This window comes from Pteronotus mesoamericanus, unplaced genomic scaffold (assembly GCF_021234165.1).
Source record: "Pteronotus mesoamericanus isolate MK-2021 breed Mesoamerican mustached bat unplaced genomic scaffold, CSHL_Meso_final contig_20, whole genome shotgun sequence".
NCBI lineage: Eukaryota > Metazoa > Chordata > Mammalia > Chiroptera > Mormoopidae > Pteronotus > Pteronotus mesoamericanus.
Window position 1 is genome coordinate 63,732,694 of NW_026555085.1, and position 19,813 is coordinate 63,752,506.

A 19,813-nucleotide genomic window follows, 5' to 3' on the forward strand; every position below is an offset into this window, starting at 1 on the left:
TTCAGACCTCTCTGAGGTGTAACCACCCTAGGAGAGCACAGAATCTTGTTAAGCATCCTGTAATGCAGTCAGAGATTTCCTTACATTTCTTTCTCCCACCTTTAAGTAATCTTCCTTACTTCCCTTCTTAATTCCAAATATGTAAAAAGAAATGAAAAACTGCTATTGTCCAGAGTATTTGAGATCTTGTCAGTTTGGCTCAAATAAACCCATAAAAATTCTCTACAGGTTTGGATATTGACATATCCATTAAGCAGCTCCAAGCTCCATCCTTGAGCTATCAGGATAAACCAATAATTTTATCCACTGTCTCAGTACATATCAGTACTCAACTATCTTTTATTAATTCTCTTTAAAATGTGTAAAAGGTAGTATGATTTTTGCACTAGCACATGATTTGATGTGCAAATATAGAGCTTCTTCTATCTGTCTTTGAACTTAAGTTCATAAGCACCTACTTCTGCTGTGCACAAAGATTAAATTTTCCAATTCCATGTCATTCAGCCACATTCACATTTTAAAAGAAGTCAGTTTGACATTTAAACTCAATTATTTCAAGATTATCCCCTTCTCCTTTATTATAATTGCCTCTTGCTCTGTTGGTAAGGGAGGAATTCTGCCCTAGGGCTGTGGGGATGGTACTAGGGTTGGGGGTGGGGGGCACCCAATGACACCAGACACTGGACAGATGAGATAACAGCAATTTATCAGTCACCTAGTACTCACAGCCCTAGGGAAGGAGACATTGCATACCATGCAGGGCCACAGAAGATCTGCACTTGGGAACGGAGCAAAAACCCGGGGCTGCGGGAGGCAGACTTTGTGCATCAAAAGGATGTGGTGCCACCTGACTCCCACAGGAGGATATGATTGGTTCATTTGAATAATTCTGTGGTCTAAAATAAGAAATGTCCAAACCTGTAGAGAATTTATGAGAATTTATTTGAGCCAAATTCAAATAATAACATATGCTGGGAAACAAGATCTCAAATGCTCTGGAGAATAACAGTTTCCAGTTTCGTTTCTGCATTTGAGATTAGGAAGGGAACAAAGGGAGATTACAGGAAGGTGGGGCAAAGCGAGACAGGGATTGGATTACAGGCTAGCCGATGAGATGAAGCGCTCTCTTACACACTTCAGAAAGAGGGGCCTGAAAGGGGGCATTTCAAAGGTGTGTTAGCCTAGAAATACGCGAACTCGGAGAGGGCTGGCTTAAAAACCCACTAAAGAAGTTACAAGCCTGGGGCGTGAATACCCACCATGACCCTCCCAGTTAGAAATTTAGGATTGATTACAACACCCCTTTCTCATCCACCAGGAAGCTGAAACCACCACTCAGGGATAAGCAGGGACTGCGCTTGTCCTTTGGTGGCAGAGTGAGGAGGGGAACCTGTGTTTAGACCATTCAAGGCCCTCCTGATTTTACCAGAGGCCAAGGCAGCACATAATAATGGACCTTAATTCTTAGCCTCACACGACCCGTGTCTTCTCCTTCCTTCCTCTCAGAGGTAATCAATCCACGTTCCTGGGAGCGCTTATAAATCATCCCGACAGTCAGGGACCAGCGGCCACCTCACCTATCTCTGTGACTGATTGGCTGGTCCCACCCCAGATCTCCCTGGCTGGCCTGCCACCCAGCACCCTGCACGCACACCCGTGTGTGGGGGCACAGGCACTCCCCCACGCTTTGAGTGTCTGCCAGTCTCTGCAAGGCGGCCTCATTTCATTCAGTGCGAACCTCTCCCTTAGTCGTTGTTAATGTCCTTCTTTTTTATGTCTGATTTATGCAAGGCTTGGGCCACGTCATGGAGGACCCAGGCAGAAGGCCCTTTCTGTTCTGAGATACCCTTCCCCCTCACTCATCCTGTGTCAGGGTCTTTTCTTGGGCATCCACTAGATCTAAGCTCTAGAAACAATTTTTCCTTGCTTGCTAAACTCTTTTTTCCTTTTGGGCAAGACAGTCAGTGTAATTTATCATGCATACTTCCTTCTCTACAGTTTATGGTAAAAATTTCATGCTCTAGTCTTCAGGACTTTTGGTTCATGATATGCAAAACCAAGTTTTGTTGAAAACAAAGTAAAAATCTTTCTCTTTCAAACCCCAGGTTCTTATTACTTACCTTAAAATATGCTTTTATGTATCAAGAATTGCTGTCTCAATTATTGGTCTTAAAAAATTGTTGCCCTAGAACAATTGATATCTTTATTCTAGGGCACCAATTGAATTGTCCAATACTGTAGTCACATGTGGCTATTTAATGTAAAACTTGTAAGTTAATATTGATTTAGATGAAATAACATTTAAAATTCAGTTCCTCAATTGCAGTAGCTACATTTCAAGTGCTCAGCAGCCACATGTGGCCAGTCGCTACCTTGAACAGTAAAATGCAGAATGCTTCCACATTGCAGAACGTCCTATTGGCCATTGGTCATCTAGAGCAGAGGTCCCCAACCCCAAAGCCGTGGACTGGTACCGGTCCATGGCCTGTTAGGAACTGGGCTATGAGGGAAGCCCCGCACCTGAGCGCCGCCTCCTGTCCTCCCCCTCTCCCCCACTCATCCGTGGAAAAACTAGTCCCTGGTGCCAAAAATGTTGGGGACCACTGGTCTAGAGCACATGTGCCTTTCACTTGAGGGCTGTGAATCGTGAGAGTGAAGGGTGAGCATAAAGAAAGGGTGAGGGATGAGGATGCTGAGAAAGAAACCTGTTAATATCTCAAAATGTCTTGCTACAGTAACTTTGAAGAAAGTTTTGAGCCTGAGTAGCTTAAGTAACTACTTTTAATGAGATTCCCTTCATTTCTCGGTAGAAGAACATTTTTGACGGCTGGAAATGCTGCTGCCTACCAGTCTGTCACAGGCGGCTTGTACCATGGGCTGCCACCGCTGAGCAACTCTCTGGTGAAGAGCGTTTTTGCTTCATAGCTCAGCCTGCCCCTGACGCTGGATCCACAGAGCCTCCAGGTGTGTTGAGAGGTATTATATACCTCTAAAAGGTGTGTTGTGCATAGGGGATTTTGCCCCTTTGTTTTCATTGGTTTAAATGTCGCATGGACTCTCCAAGCTCTAACGCACTGCAGTCTTGCTTGGCTCCCCCTCACTCACCTGGCGGAGCAGTCAGGCCCCCCGGGCCTGCGATTATTCCCAGGTAGGGTTCTGCCTCCGAACTGCTCAACAGGCTAATTGGGGCAAAGCTTATCTGCTCACAGCTGGTAGCAAAACCAACATTTGCTCCTTTTCATTTAATAAACAACAAGGATGGCATTGATAATGCATAAATTAGGTCAGCAGCTGAGTTTTTAACCCTGTTTACAACATGTGTTGTCAAATGTAATCCTGGCAACTATTATAGCTCCTAGGCACCAACAATATTACCCACCTGCTCCAACTAAAGAATTCAAGGTTCAGGAAGCCCAGGGGTCTGACTGCTGGGTAGTCATTGGCAGCGCTAGCTCACAAACTGTATCAGTTATCTATGATTGCATAACAAATTACCTCAAAATGTAGCATATTAAAACAATAAATGTTCATTATCTCATATAGTTACTGAGGCTCAGGAATTTGGGAGCAGCTTAGTTGAGTAGTTCTGGCTCAAAATTTCTCACGAGGCTGCATAAGGTGCTGGCCCACGCCTCAAGGCTCTGCTGGAGGGGAATGTGCTTCTAAGCTCCCTCACACGTCTGTTGGGAGGCATCAAAAGAGCCACCCCCAGGCTTATTCACATGGGTTTCTCCATGGGCTTCCTCACAACGTGGCAGATGACTTCCCGCAGAGTGAACAGCTCAGGAAAGAGCAAGAGAGAGAACTCAAAAGGGAGGTTACAGTCTTTTCATTGCCTGATTTCAGATGTGACATTCCATCACTTTTGCCATATTCTGTTCATTAGAAGGAAGTCACTCATTTCATAACACACTTAAAGGGAAAAGAACCAAGTTCCACCTCTAAATGGGAAGAGTAACAAAGAATTTGTGGACATTATCTTTACAACCACCTCGCAGACCTATACCTTTTGACTCCAAAACCTTCATCCTAGTGTTTTTATGTAGTAATGCCACCATCGAGCCCATGGAAGTCCCACACTTCTACCTTCCCTAGCTACAGGACAATGGCTGTTGGCCCAAGCCTTGACCCTCTCTTAGATCCAGAAGACAAGGTTGGACCATGAACACTGGGTCTGGTCCTTCTGCCTTTGGGTGTTGCCTGGGACTAGGTGGATGCAGCTGTCCTGCCCCCTGCCACCCGAATCAACTCCAAATGTAAGAATTGTCTGAAGCCAGTAACAGGTCTGGAAGTATCATGTGGGGTCAGATGGACAGGCCCACTATATCCAGGTTCAGGAAGCCCAGGGGTCTGACTGCTGGGTACCACAAGCAGTAGGGGATGCCTTGGCTGTTGGACAATGATGTGGAGAAGAGAGAGGCCCCCATGTAACATGGAAACGATTTTGAACTGTTACCTAGAAAGAATCACAACAGTGATTACGGACAAATTTTTAAGATTACTAGTATTGAGAACATTTGAATAAGTTTTCTTTGTTGATTGTAAATATGTCATATTGGTATTATACTGTTCTGGAACTTCCAAACACTGTGCCGACTAGTTATACAGAAGACCGTTCTGTGTTTAGCCACTTTCTGAAAAATCAATTTAATGAAATAAGATTGTTACACTCTCCTCTACATCATTAGGAACTAGACATCAAGAACTACTTCTATATAATAAGTAAATTATCCCACAGAGTTTTGGGGTGCAGATACAGTTATCCTGTTCTCATAAGGATGTCTATTATGAAGACAGTACAGCATTACCATGTCTATTATTTGGTTCTTTTAGGCACTTGTGCTGTTCCGTTGGAGAGCATTTCTGCAAGATGGAGGACCATTTCCAATCAGAGTAGCAGCCCAGATACCCTGGAATAAAATACACAGGCAGGACTGGTCTCCCCACTTGTCCCAGAAGTAACTGAACGCAGACCATAAAGCAAGTGTCATTGAGTCTATTAGTCAGATCTTCCACACCCGAGCCAGTGGGGAATAATTTACGAGATACGGTTGTTTTATTATAAGGCGTAAACCCAACCCTGGCAAGGTGAGTCATGCTTTCTTCCATCAGAAGAGAATCATGGTCTCAGCTGGTATCAGCCTTGGTTGTAAACTCAGCTGAAATTCCCCTGGCCAGTAATGACCTGAAAGAAAGGCCATCCATTCTTGGCCACTTTTGGGGCCTGTGGGAAAGAACCCAGGCTGGCAGCTTAGAGATGTGTGACTCCTGACCCATCTACGAATAGTGATAGAAAGAGAACTCTTTAAGCAGAATTCATAAGAAGGCTTTTTTTCAATCATGTGTTTTCCCCCTGGTTATTTAAGCAAATATTGTTTTCATTTTAAAAAAATTTGAAATACAGAAAAAATTAAGAACATTAAAATCAATCATAAATTTGCTTCAAAATAATATGGAGGTAGGGAGTGATAGGGATCATGCAGGACTGGCCACAGGTTGATGGCGCTTGGGGCTGGGTGGTGGAAACTATTCTGTTTGCTTTTGTATATGCGCAAAGTTCTCCGTAAGTCAAAAACTATTTTTTTAAAGTAAAATGGTAAGAATGGTTTAAAAAAAAATCATAGCCTCCCACTAGGACACACAGTTCACACCTTTTGGCTTATTTTTGCCAGTATTTTCCCTGCGCATGCATGGGTTTATATCTGTATTTTTATAGGAAAATTGGCCTCACACTATACGTTCACAAGGTACAGACACTATCAGGGCTGGGAAACTTGGATTTCCACACACAGGTCCAAGAGTCTGATATGTTCCAAGAAGACTTTGAGCTTAAAATGTTACTCTAATCATTAGGGAATTTTTTTAATACTTGAGAGGGCAGGGCTTGTAAACACAGTTACTCCTAGTTTTCTCCCCTCAAAGCCCTGTGTAAATGATACATAGGAGTCTTCAAAAGACTCTAAAAGTCTTTTTCATTTTTAGCTGTGCCTCTGTAGGCTGAGTGACCGTGACCTCAAGGTGGCCCATGGAGAGCTGGTGGGCATGCAGCTGCTAATGGAAGATGTACTTCTGAGTAACTATCAGATGATCACAGAGGGTCCCCCAGGCTGGCAGGTCACACTAGACAAAGATACGCAGGTACTCTTGGTGAACAGTTTACATACTTGGCTGATGCTACACTGCCCTGAAGGGCCTCCCTAGTTTGGGGATGGACTAGAGAGCCACATCTGTCCCACCGCCTCTCCCAGCAGGTCCTAGGACTGTGCTAATGCTGCACAGGTGGAGCAGTGAAGCAGCATGGGCCTGTGAAAACCACTCCAAAGTATTTTCTTTCACAGTAAGTCCTATGATTAGTGAGATATCCATTTCTTTTAATTTAAAAAATGGAGCGAAGGTTGTGAGAGGTCCATTGAATACTCTATTGCTGGCTGCTTTTCCTTGTGAGCCACACATTTAGGACCAGAGTTGGAAGGACCCGAGTGAACATCTGCGACCTGGGCCCCAGTCTTCCTCCCTCAACCAGCCTGTGGGCTCCTAGGCAAGCTCTTCCTCCTTTGGCCTTGTCCCTCTGAACTCTAAGGTACCAGGGACCACTGGCCCACCTGGTATCATAACTTGAAACAATTCTGCATGTGCCTGGGAACCAGAGACTTGTCGGGACACAGGGAAAGTGAGCTGGTGCCCCTATTTAAAAAGCCTCTTTTCCAGAGCTAAACTTCCTGAGAGATGCATGCACCAGCATCTCCATTTCCTTTCCTTCCATCTACTCCTCAGACACCACAATCTCTCTCCTTCCCCAGCTCATCACTCAGACCACCATTATCAAGAACACAGTGTCCTTGTCACTAAATCCTGTGGGTGCTTTTCAGTCCCTTTCCAACCTGACCTCTTGGCAGCATTTGACACAGTGTGTCCTTCTTGAAGCCTCTCCTTGGCTCCCAAAGCACAGCTCTTTCCTAGTTTCGCTCTGACCTTGCTGGCTGTGCCTTCTCAGACTTCTCTGTAGACTCTCTTCCCTCAGCCAAGCCCCGAAATGTTCTTCGGGTTTTGTCTCACTATTGCCACTACAAGGGCTGCATCTTGACCACCGTGGCTCAGCCCTGGCTGGCGTGGCTCAGTGGATGGAGTGCCTGCCTGACCGCCGTGGCTCCAGCACTGTTGTCTTTGTGGGCCCCTTCCTCCATAAAAACAATGCAAAGTTTCAGTTTACAACAATGTGAATGAAAAGAAAAATACATTAACATCACATATTAAAATATTTTATTCAACCTAAATGTTTTTTCTAATTTTAAAGGAAATTAAAACATTTTGTGGGCCCTAGGCATTATGCCTTCTGTGCCTAGTCAATAAGTTGGTTCCAAATACTGTGAATACTGCTATTGGCTGTGATTGAGATCTGTTCAGAGTGCTTTATTAATTATTGATTTCTTTAATCCTCACAATAATTCCATGAGGTAGGTACTTCCATTATTCTCATTTTATGGATAATACCAGGGCTTGGAAAGGCTAAATGATGCTCCCAAAGTCACCCAGATGCCAACCTGAGAGTCTGGCCCTGGAGCTCCCTCGTACGCTCATCCTCTGTGCTGCTCCACGCCTCCCCCTCGGCACGCCTCCCTGCCTTTATGACTTTGATGACTTTACATGTGATGACTCCAAAATCTACATGTCCAGTCCAAGTCGCAGTCCTATAAGGTTCACATCCTGTCTCCTGTTCCTTCTCCCATCCTTTAAAACACAGGAAGAGAAGACTTCTCTTAATATAAATACAATTGACTTTTGTAAAACACTGGTTTGAAAATGCAATCGCCCGCCTATGTGTGGGCTTTCTCAATAAATATGCAGCGGGCCCTGTATGTCCCTGGGATTCCCACCTGCACAGGGGTCGGCGCCCCTAACTCCCATGTTGTTCAAGTGTCAACTCTATATTCAGGTAGGTTTGCTTTAAAATTATTATTTATTTTAGTTTTATGTCTATGATCTGTTTTATTTAAGAGTATTGAACTCTTAAATAGAGTTCATAGACAACAGGAAACACTGGAATTTTTACTGGGTTTCCTGTTTCTGCTATGCTACCAGTTCTGCGATCTCTTAGGCTTCAGTCTCTAAGATTCCAAAGAGAAAGTAAAGAACGAGCTCGAGGCTTTTAAAGCAGTAGTCCTAGGGCCCTGGGTTTCTCAGAGGCCCTTTGGGGATTTTTGAGCAGAGGGACCAACTATGTGGCCTATAGGCTGCTGCTTCCTGTCACCATGTTTGGCCTTGGTCTGTTGGATATTTGGGGCCACCACCTAGATTTCATGGGACAAAACGTTTCTGAAAGTAAAATAAATCCAAAAACGCATGGATTACCCGATAGTTGAGGAGGTCGGCGACCGGGCTGAGGGCACGCCAGCCGTCTCCAGGAGCTCACTCTTGCTCGCGTCGTGTTTGCCACCTGGCCCTCGGACCAATCCTCCTCTGGCAGCTACACCTTTCTTCAAATACCTTAATAGTACTGCTCTAGGATCCAGTTACGCTGGGCAGCTCTTCCTGTTCCTACCCAGGAAACTTGAGCGTCTAAGGCACTAGTACCTGATTGTTCTCTACGGCCCTTTGTGCCATAACATCTTGATCCAGATTTGCTGTCTTTGTCTGCAAAGGGAAGCTCCTTTTCCTGCGACTGAGCCGCTGTTGTCAGACTGAGGGCCTGGACACAGGTCCCGGTTCTGTCTGTCATCCTCTGGGTGACTGGCCCTTACACCACTGGCCACAGGAGAGCAAGGACCGGAAACCCCTTTTCCCTGCATTCCCTCCAGGGCTCTTAGCAGCCTCTCAACAAACACCTATTTAAGAGAAAAACCAACGAATGAGCACATCATAATTTTAAAGTAAAATTGCATATCGAATATTTAATATTTAATATTAAATATTGCATATGGAATATTAAATTCCAATTCAGAGATATGTTCGCTGCCTAACTTTTAAAAGATGATAGAAGGAACAGGAAGTAAGATAAACTTAAGTTTCCATTTCCTTGCCCATACAATGGCTAGAGTTCCCAGTTGAAGCTTATGTTATTGCTCTACCATATGGGGAGTTACATCTTGAGTGTGTTGAAAAGCACCTTCCCGAATGCAGTGGTTAAACACAAAAACCTTAACTTTTGAAAGGGAAACAAAATGTTAGTATCCAAGTAAAAAAGATGCAAAAATAAGTGGTTCAAGACTCGAGCCGAAAGTTGATGCAGAGGCCTTTCTCTCCTGTCCGCTCAGGAACGGCTACTTCCCTCTCTAAGCCCTGCGTGCGTTGCAGGTCTGTAAACCTCTCCTCCTGGGGAGAAGAGTCATTCTCCAGAGACTTCACTCTGCTAGGCCTGCAGGTGGAAGTTTATCTGTCTGGGCCCTTGATCAGTAAGGAAGAATTTCTGTAATGCTTTTAGCCAAATTTGTCCAGAACGCCAGGATTCAGAAGTCCGCTCCCGAGCAGCCCAGAGGCCCCCAAGCTTCAGGGAGGCCCGTGCGATGCGGGGAAGGCCCTTGCTTTGCTGAGGTCATTTCTGGTGCTGTGGAAGCAGCTGGAAGTGCCGAAGGAGCACTGGGGCCACCTTAAGCTGCAAGGCCAGAACATCAAGTCTGCCTCTCTCCACAAGCAGTCCTCTGAGCTCTACGGGTGAGTGTTGCGGAGGTGGAAATTCATGTGAACCTAGGGGTGGGCAAATTGCAGCCCCTTGCTCTGGGGGTGAGATTGGTTCCCGCTTCCTGGCATGGCCAGCCCCACTGAGCCCAGAGGAAGCTGGGCACGGTGTCTCTACAGATAGTGCTTTACAGGAAAAGCTGGGTTCTGTTGACTGCAGGGACAGCTCTGGCAACACTAGGCAGCACTGCATATCGTTTACCCAGAGTCATGTCCCTGAGAACTTGTGCTGCTGAAGTGTCCCCACAGTGCTGACTCTAAGCTTTTTAGCTCATAAGATCCCAGTGAACACTGGGTGGGGAGATGCTGCTCCTACAGATTCCTGCCCACTCTCTGCCCCATTAGACCCAAGTGCTGAGTCTCTGAGAGCTTCATGCATGGCAGCCAGAGGTATATATGGTACAGAGATATTATTAGGTCTATAGGATAAGGAGGGGCTTTCCCAACTTAAGCCCTGGCTCAGAGGACTTAGCTGGCAAGAAAGACATTGTTTCGTCCATGTGCCCTTCGTCCAACAAGCATTCACGAAGCTCCTCCTCACCACACAGGACCTTGCTGAGCACAAGAAGGGTCACTTTGGTGGGGTAGTCTGAATTGTGTATTGTATGAGTTATTAACAGTCAGCTTCCTTGTTTACTAGGGAATGAGACTTGTCAGTATTTTGAAAAATAGAGACGGAAATTAAATGTACCCAATGGGAAAAGGCCTCAGGATTTAATACTGACTAAGGGAATGGCAGATGTAGTTAATATACATGTTGATGAGAGTGTCTGTAATGGGTTGGAAGGTTTCTATGTGATGGCAGGAAACAGAACATGAATGAAAGTAATTGTCAGAGAATCTAATGAGAAAAAAAGTATGTTTGTTTGTAATTTCTTCTTTTTTAATAGAACTGACATTTTGTGCCCAAGCATGAAAGCTCTAACCAGGAGGATGGGGAAAGAAGATGAATTTGAAGAACTTATAGTAAGTGGTTAGTCTATTCTTCCCCTAAAAGGAGCTTCAGAAATTGAAATAAAAACTCAGCAGGTATGCAGGAGTGTTTTGAACTTGGCTTTAAAATTTTCCTTTATGCCATTAACAGATATACCCAAATAGTGGTTTGTTTTTTGTTTTTTTTTCTATGAAGCAAAGTGTAAATTGAAGGCTTGTAAATCATTGTACCGGCTCAGAGGGTACTAAGTATCTAAAGGCATGTGGGGCTTCGAATAAGCTAATAACTACCACTTAATGTCTAAGAACTATTAATATAAGTCTAGAGTTTCATATTTTAGTTTCCCCAAATTAAGGTATACCATAGCAAAAAAAAAAAAAAAAAAGGTGAGGATAAGAAATATAATCACTAGCATCTTAAACATAAAATCCAGCACATAAGTATCCTACCCCAATACACCCACCCGTGGAAATGGAATATTTAAAATAGCTCCTGTGATTGTTTTTCTGAGAATAAGACAACACTATTTAGGCACTAGCCTGTTTGGTGTGTGTTAGATGATCTATGTGCAGAAGTTGTTTCCACAAGTGTTTGTTCACCTTGGTCTGGGGACCCAGGCTCCAGGTAGCTGTGCTTACTGTGACAGAGGAGCAAAGACTCAAGCTCTGTGGGTGTTGATGCCGAGATGCGTGTCTACTGAACATCAAGGGGAATTCGGCGCCCCACCCACCCCAGCACACACACACACACACACACACACACACACCAGTTCCAAGCAACGTGTCCTCTCCAAGGTAAGGGCTCCCGGTTATTGGAACAGAGTTGTCTCTTGGCCATGTGTATGGAGTTTTAAATCTTCTCATGAAATCTTCCTCGGTGTCCAAATCAAGTTTCAGACCTGAGGGCTTCTCATATAATAACAGATCACAAAATTCATGGCCACATTTAGAGACGCCAGAACACGAGGTCACCTCAGACATTGAGCACTTTGCAATTTAATGGAACTTGGCAAAAAGGGTTGTATTTTATTAGTCAGAATGTAGGCCAGGAAGAAAAGATGTTGGTCTCCAGAGAGGTGCAGTTAACCCCCCCATCCCCCCCCCCCCCCCCCCCCGCAGAAGCACTTGGGAGCCCCAGGCAGGGACCCTTCCTAACTCCCCGCGGGCAGGGCAGCTGGAGGACAGGGCCAGCCCAAGGCCCCTCTGCAGGAGTTTGACTTACAAACCTCACGTGTAAACTTAAAGTGAAGGCTGATTCTCAGACTGCTTACTCTAGCTTCAGAAACTTCTGGAAAATCTTGAAATTCATATCATCCAGGAGATGTTAAGAAAAGTTAACAGAGAGATAACACTGGTTGTGTCAGAAAAGTCCAAGGAGCAGCGTACTCTCCCTACAGGTAAAATATGATTATCTCACAAAATAACATGTACTGCCCTGGCCAGGTGGCTCATTTGGTTGGAGTGTCGTCCCATACACCAAAAGTCTGTGTGTCTGACCCCCAGGCAGGGCATATATACCTAGGTAGACAGTTCGGTCCCTGTTGAGGCATGTACAAGAGGCAACTGATCAATGTTCCTTTCTCACATCAATGTTTCTCTCTCTCTCTCTTTCTCTCTCCCTTCTTATCTCTCTAAAAATCAATAAACATAACCTTGGGTGAGGATTTTTTAAAAAATAACATTTACTGTTTTTTCCTAATTATAAAAACAATCCACATATCCATAGTCAGGGTAAAAAACTCTATAATGTCCAGAAAATGATACAAAAATTACCTTTTACCATCTTGACCCAGAGAAAAGTACTATTAACACTTTGATATATTTCCTTCCACGTAAAGGGCTTTTAAAATAGAAAACTTTTATTGTATGTCAACCATAATTGAAAAATAAATTTTTAAATAAATAAATACATAAATAGAAAACATTCGTTAACTTTAGTCTCAACTCTGCTTATTAACTCTAACTGAAATAAAGTTGAAATGAGGGAACACATAAAGCTTTTCTGACTCCATATATACAGGTATATAATACACATATATGACATACACATAGGGTGGGAAGGCAATCAAAATAATTTCCTTTAATCTGAGATCTAAAGCCAGGGCCACCTGGCTGTTGTGGCTCAGTGGATTGAGTGTCGGCCTGCAAACTGAAAGGTCATGGTTTGATTCCCAGTCAAGGTACATGCCTGGGTTGCGGGCCATGTCCCCAGTTGGGGGCATGTGACAGGCAACTGAACAATGTTTCTTTCTCTCTCTTTCTCCCTCCCTTCCCCTCTCTCTCAAAATAAATAGAATCTTAAAGTCAGGGTCACTTCATGGCCTCATGACCAGTGTGCCCTCACACAGAACTCAGGGGCACTTGGAGTTTAATGCTCTTTGGGTGCCACCTTGAAACTCCTAATTTTAACTTAGAGTTTCTGCTTTGTAAATGACTCTGGTGAGTCGATGAGTCGATGGAGCCTTGGCTCACATTCAGTCCCACCTCTGACTGCCTCCCACCTTGCCAGGTGGGGTTCTCAGCTGCCTGTTCCTCAGCTCTCTGTCACCCAGGGTACCTCTGAACTTCCCCTCAACAACCACACTCAGCAATCGCTGCAGCCCCCCTCCCCAGAGGGGGCCTGAGCCTGGCAAAGGTCGGAGTGGGGTGTGTATACCTGGCAGTGTCTAAGTGATCCCAGGCTGACAGCAGCGCAGTGTGTTTGATGGTGACTCAGCGGGGACAAGCTGTTGCCCATCCCTGGGTACCTTAAATATCCCAGTACAGAGGTTGAAATACCCTTGGGGTGGCCCATCTACAGTGGGTTGGGGCAGTGGGCCTGTGGGAAGGGGATATACCCAGCTCAGCTTCTCTGTCCCTAGCCAGGGCACAAGACTTGTGTCCTGTGCCTGGTGGACCACGTGCACTCATGCAGCCGGTTGCAGGGTGGCGTCCCTGGGAGCCCACCAGGGCCGACCTTGACCTGCAAGCATTCCTATGCCTGAGTGAGCAATGTTGAGAACAAATGACACTCTGGCAGGTCGAGAGAGAGACTGGGATAGTCAGGAAAACTCTACTTTTTAGTACCTATAGTGGTACTTTTTTTCCTGCTTTTTGAACAAAAACACCTGCATTTTTATCCTGTCTGAACTGCAATGTCTAGTCCTAACTCCTATTAATTCTGTAGGAAAATCCACAGCATTTGATCTCCTGAGGAGTTATCTGACTAGCAAAATAAATTAGGTTTTCCTCTTGAGGCAACATCCACAGGTTGTAATGTTTATGAATAACCTCTGTCCTCAACCTAAGCCACTGTCACTTTATCGGTACTCCAAAGTGACTGAATTCTGTAAACAGGGCTTTGGGAAAAGGCTGTGCCGGGAGAGGGCAAGCCACGCCCCCACTCCGCCCCAGGCATCTCTGCAAGTCACCAGTGAGCTGAGTGTGGTTGAGCTCCAGTTACAGAACATTTAACAAGACACAAAGCCCCTGTTGTTTGTGCTGAGTTTGCTGCATCCAGGCGGCTCCCTTGGAGCAAATCCACAAGCAAGAGGCAGGTGCAGCCATCTGCACGCCAGGGGCCATAATTCTTAGGAGACTTGGAGAGGAATCGTCTCTGCTGTGCAGCTGTGCAGTGTGCTGCCCCTTGCAGGGTGCGTCTCAGCTGTGCTTGGAAAGGGCCTTTATTACGGGGCTGCTGGGAGTCAGGCAGAGGGGCGGGGTAGAGTTCTTTTTAATGGTGTCAAGGTCAATATTATCACCTTACTTCGGCTGGCGTATACTGGCCAATTCTAATTGAGATTCTGTACTCAAGAAACTTTGAAGATGACTGCTAATGGTGAAGGTGTTTTGGGTTTGGGTTTGGGTTTGGGTTTTGGTCTGTTCAGTATGACTTCCTGTGGAGGTCTGGGTCTCCTCCTGTCCTGACTTCCCTCCATGCAAGTGACAGAGTCCCCACTGCCTGCCACACGTGCTTTTATGTTTATCTCTTCAATTCAGTCTTCCTAAGACCTCTGTGGGCTGGATACCTTTGAAGAAGGTGATGAAACCAAGTCCTGCTCATCTCAGCAGCAAGAAGCAGCTGTAGTGGATGGGGCTTTCAACAGGGGCCACTTCTTCATGCAAGACCACTCTGTGTGGTCAAGGTTAGCTTGGGGCCAGGAGTTTCTCCAGAGAGAATTGGAAATGAAGAGCCTGAAACTAGGGGACATCACAGGCTCCTGTCCTTCCCTAGAGGTCTCCTCTCTCCCTGTTGGCTGACTGAGGTGTCTACATTTATACCTGTCAGAAATGCACCCTTGATACTTCCCTCTATCTCTTTTCCCTCCACTTTGCCTTGTCTGGGAGCTTAATCTTGTCTGACTGAGTTTTCAGCTTATCAGTGAGCTTCTGAAAACGAGGCAGCCACGCTGAATCTGCTGCCGGTTTGTGGGGGCCAAACTCACGCTGTCCCCGCTCAGCCTCAGGGCTCGCCTTGGCAGGGAGATGGGCCCCACTGAGGCAGAGGGGCTCTGCCCTTCTCCATCTGTGACATTTTTAGCAATGAAGTCATTTTTAATTGATTTCTAAACTTCTCCGAGCAGTTATAAGGCCAGTAGTCTCCACAGTAGAGTACATATATCCCACGAGTGTGGAAAGACAATATTAGAACTTCTAAGTAGATTAAGTTCATATAGGTAAGAAGTCACATGTCACACTCCACCCTGAAGGATGCTAAAGTGATCGTGGGGAGGCAACCCACACGTAAATATGAAGAAACAATAGAGGTGATAGTTCTAATCCTGGTATGAAATGTGCCTTATCAACAGCCATATTATGAGGTTAAAAAAAAACCCAACTAATCACAACTGCTAAGAAGTCAGACAAAAGAATTGAATGATTAAGGGAACTATTGGGAATGTGGATTGAGGTTCATTCTCATTGTTGCTGGCCCTTACTCTAAGTACATCGTGCTTTGTAATATTAGCCAGTGATAATATTGTAGGAAATTATACATACATAAACACACGTATGTTAAGGGTCAGTGAATGAATAGGTTTCACTTGAGGGCAGCACAATCCAAATACTTAGGAGAGCTTGGTCTAGGCCAGCATGTCCCCAGCAGTGTGTCCTGGAACACAAGTCCCTCAACATGTTCACGCAAAGTTCTCACACCCCCACTTTATGAACGGGCTCATGGATTACCTGAAGCATTCCCCTGCCTCCGGAACAAGCAGGCAAAGTGCTCACTAATCACTTTGGATTGTATATATTTACCTAGTGTCATTGATCATTGTTTGCTCCAAACCTGTTTTGCCACTTGTACTTGTCATTGTGTTTGAGTAATTTAATTCATATTGTGTAAACCAATGAAATAGTACAAAAAGAAAGAGATCTCTTCTATAAAAACTAAGTTGAAATGAATAAACTGCAGTACATCCAATCAATGGAATATTATTCAGCACTTAAAAGAAAGGCACTATCAAGCTGCAAAAAGATGTGAAGGAAAAATAAGTGCATGTTACTAAGTGAAAGAAGCCAATCTGAAAAGGCTACATAGTGTATGATTCCAACTATATGACATTTAAGAAAAAGCAAAACTATGGAGACATTAAAAATATCAGTGCTTGCTAAGAGTTTTGAGAAGAGAAAGGATGAATAGAGCACAGAGGGGTTTAGAGCCTTGAAACTACTCTGTATGATACTACAGTGGGGGACCCATGTCATTATACATTAGTCCAACCCGTAGTTTCTGAACTGTAATGTAAACTATGGACTTTGAATGACAATAATATGTCAGTGTAGTTCTTCAGTTGTAACAGTTGACCACACTGGTGAGGGATGTTGATTTTGAGGGAGGCTGTGTGTTGGGAGTGGGGGCAGGGGATGTATGGGAACTCTCTGTATTGTCAGCTCAATTTTTCTGTGAACCTAACACTTTTATTCAAAAATGATGCATTTGGGTTATTTTATTGTCTACATTTTTTCTCCTCAAAAGGAAAGAAACAAACTAAAGAACACTAGAGATTGTAGACCATGTACAAGTGTCACAGTTTAAAGAAGAAAGATGGCACAGGACTCCAGTTAGTGGGTATATACAAAGAAAAGCCTAGGCTTTATGGAATAAGAGTGGCAAATATTTGCATATTGGTGTATTTTTAAGTTAAATAAAATGTGTAAGATAGCATATGTGATTTTTTTAAGCATTCTCTCGTATAACAGACTTCTTGATTTGAACAACCAGCTCTTAAGCTCAATTGCTTTAGATAAGAGGCTTTCTACCATATTTTGCAGGAGTTGAGAGGAAAAGGTTTTGTTTGTTTTTTGTCAAAATAAGTTTGAGAAACTTGGAGTAATCAATGTTAAAAAGACTTCTTTTCTCCAGACTTTCGTAGAGACTTTACTGACCTACGGTGAATTATAAATCTCCAGGGCAGAAAGAGAGAGTACGAAATGTTCTTTAAATTTATTTGACCACTTGAACCCTTTCTTCCCCTTGGGGACATCTGTCATCAACTCACGGAACTAGAGTTCTGGGGAGCAGTTTGAGAAACGCAAGAGTAAAAGTACACACCTAAGCTTGAAGCAACAAGGTTTTCAACCTGCCCATGTTTTGGGGGTCTGCTCCTCCTGGTTGGGAAAACAACCTTGATTGGTTTGCCTTTAAGTTTCAGTTCTGCCTCAGCTTAGGACCCAGGGGCCACTCAGGCACAGAGGGCTGATGGCTGCATTAGAGAAGTGAAATATCAGCAAAGAAGAAGATGGGCCTTTCCTAGAGGGAGGAGGCTACACGGGGGCAGGGGGAGGGGTGCAGAGCATGTTCAGAGAAAGTGGAAGTCGTTTGGCCACCAAAAAGTTAAAGTTTCCTGCAGGCAAAGGACATGGGAACATGGCAGGTGGGCAGGGAAGGGGAGAGCAAGTGGGGGCGGGGGGGAATGGGGAAACCTATCACTGAACAACAATAAAAAAAAATTTAAAAAAAGGACATTGGAACAGAGTGAGAGGGAAGAACAAAACCCTAACTCAGCCCCCAGCGTGCTGTCTCCCGCCTACTGCCATGCTCCTGTCAAAAACTGCTCATCTTAAAGAAGCCAAGACCACACTTACTGTCGATGAGACACATTTAGAGACTGCCAACTCCACTTAGCCAGGAATTATTTCTCTTGGATGAATTCTGCTCTTTTTGGCTTTCCCTGCCTGCCTACAGATGCAGATGCATGTCTGAACTTGAACTCATGAGAAGCATGCTCAGAAGATTTCTCAGCACGCATGGAAAATACTTCCCCTTCAGCTAAGCCCAGAGCTGAAGCCCAAACCAGTCCTGTGGGTATTTTACAGGTGATTGTCCCCAAACAAGAAGTATGTGATGGATGTGGTCCCTCACCAGGCCTCTCTGAGCCAGACATCTGCCCCTAAAATTTCCTGGGAAAAGTACCCAGTTCCTTGTCTGCAGTACACACGAGCTCTGTCTTGTCGAAGCTTAGATTTGTAAGTCTTAAACGTCTTAAAAAGTGCGAACTTCTAGGCACATGAACTCTTTAATGTCTGCTTGCCTTTATTGTCCAAAAGGAAAAGCAAAATCAGATGTATTTGTTTATGATGGAAAGTAGACAATTGTAGAAGAAACAGGGAATCCCATTTTCAAAAACAGGCCACCTCCCCTGTAAATAACATAGTAAGTGCAAATGCCAGAGGCTCCTGCTCTGTCATAGCACGTCTCTGGGAAGATTGCACTAGATGCTTCCTCATATCGGCACTGAGTCTCCTGTCAGGAAAATGAAAATGTGAATCAGAAATCTCATCTGAAAATAGAAAGAGCTGGGGACAGGGAGGGGCTCTTTATGTGCTCTTGACGGTGGCCAGCACCCTCCACAGAAAAAGAGTGAGGCGGGGCCGGTCTCCTCCCTCCGACCCTCTGCGTCTCTCTCTGTTTCAAGACAGCTGGGGGGCCATGCACGAGGCGAGGAGGTAGGAGCTACCCACACAGCTAACATACACGTGTGCGTTTGCTCTTCCATATGTAAGTTGAGTGTTGACATACATCCATTGTTCTAGTGTTGTCATATTATTTTTAAATTTGATTTTATTTGTTTAACCTGGTTCAAAACTCAAAATGATATTAAAAATACATATTTAGAAGTCTTGTTGCCACCACTGACCCTCTTTTTCCACCCCCTATGTAACCACTTTGAATTTGTTTTTCACGTACTGTTTCAGGGCTTTTTATGCATATACTAATCATTCCTCTTGCAATACCTACTTACTGAGCACATACAGTGCTCCAGGCCTCTGTATTTTTGGCACTGTTTTGGGGATGCATCCTTACTGTTGTGGAGCAAAAAATCCTTACCCTCATGGAGTTTATCATCTAAAGGGGGTAGAGAGACAAGAAGCAATAAACATAAGAAATAAGAAAATAGTGGAGTAAGGAGAATGGTGCGACTGGAGATTTGAAGGCAGTACGTGGCAACGTGAAATAGGGTGGTCAGGATAGACTTCACTCACTGATACAGTGACGTTTTGAATGAAGTTTGAAGAAAGCGAGGGAATTTGCTCGATGGGTATCTGGAGGAAGAGCATTGCAGACAGAACCACAGCCCCTGTGAAGTCCCTAAGCAGAGCATGCCTATCATATTCATGGGACAGCAGAGTCCAAGTGTGGCTGGAACGGAGAGTGTGAGGGAGAGCGGGAGAGGAAGTCAAAGAGGACGGGCGAAAGGAGAGCTCGGCACGCGGGGCCTTGCAAGGACTTCAGTGTTTACTCTGAATGTAATGGGGGGGCCTGTCCAAGGTTTTGAGTGCCATGACCTGACTTATATTTTAATAGAATCTCTCTGGCTGCTATTTGGAGACTGGACAGTGAAGGAAGAAAGGGTGAAATAAGGGAGAGACTGGTTGGGAGGCTATTCCAACAGTCCATGCAAGGTGGCTCAGACAAGACTGGGAGCAGTGAAAGCACTAAGTGGTTGGACCCTGGGTATATTTTTGAAGTAGTCACTAATAGGTTGCTTATGGAGAAAGAGAAAAATCCATGGTAACTCCAAGATTTTTGACCTGAGCTATTGGATGAACAGAATTGCCGTCAGCTGAGATGGCAAGTTGGGGAGGAAAAATCAGGAATTTAATTCAGCACAAGCGAAGTTTGAAATGCCTTTTAGACATCCAAGGAGAGATGCCAAGTGATTGTGAGGTCTAAATTGGAGGGTGGTCAGCATATGGATGTTATTTAGCTGAGAGACTAGATGAGAGA

At 44.6% G+C, this 19,813-nt stretch overlaps 1 protein-coding gene across 1 annotated transcript in view; it reads left to right on the forward strand.

Moving 5' to 3' along the window:
* LOC129066904 (coiled-coil domain-containing protein 162-like) overlaps nt 1-19,813 on the forward strand; it is a 63,790-nt gene that overhangs the window by 20,204 nt on the left and 23,773 nt on the right. The window contains 4 exon segments of the mRNA XM_054568639.1: nt 5,983-6,138; nt 9,419-9,648; nt 10,563-10,701; nt 11,882-12,002. Of these exon segments, the coding sequence (XP_054424614.1) occupies nt 5,983-6,138; nt 9,419-9,648; nt 10,563-10,701; nt 11,882-12,002 (646 nt within the window).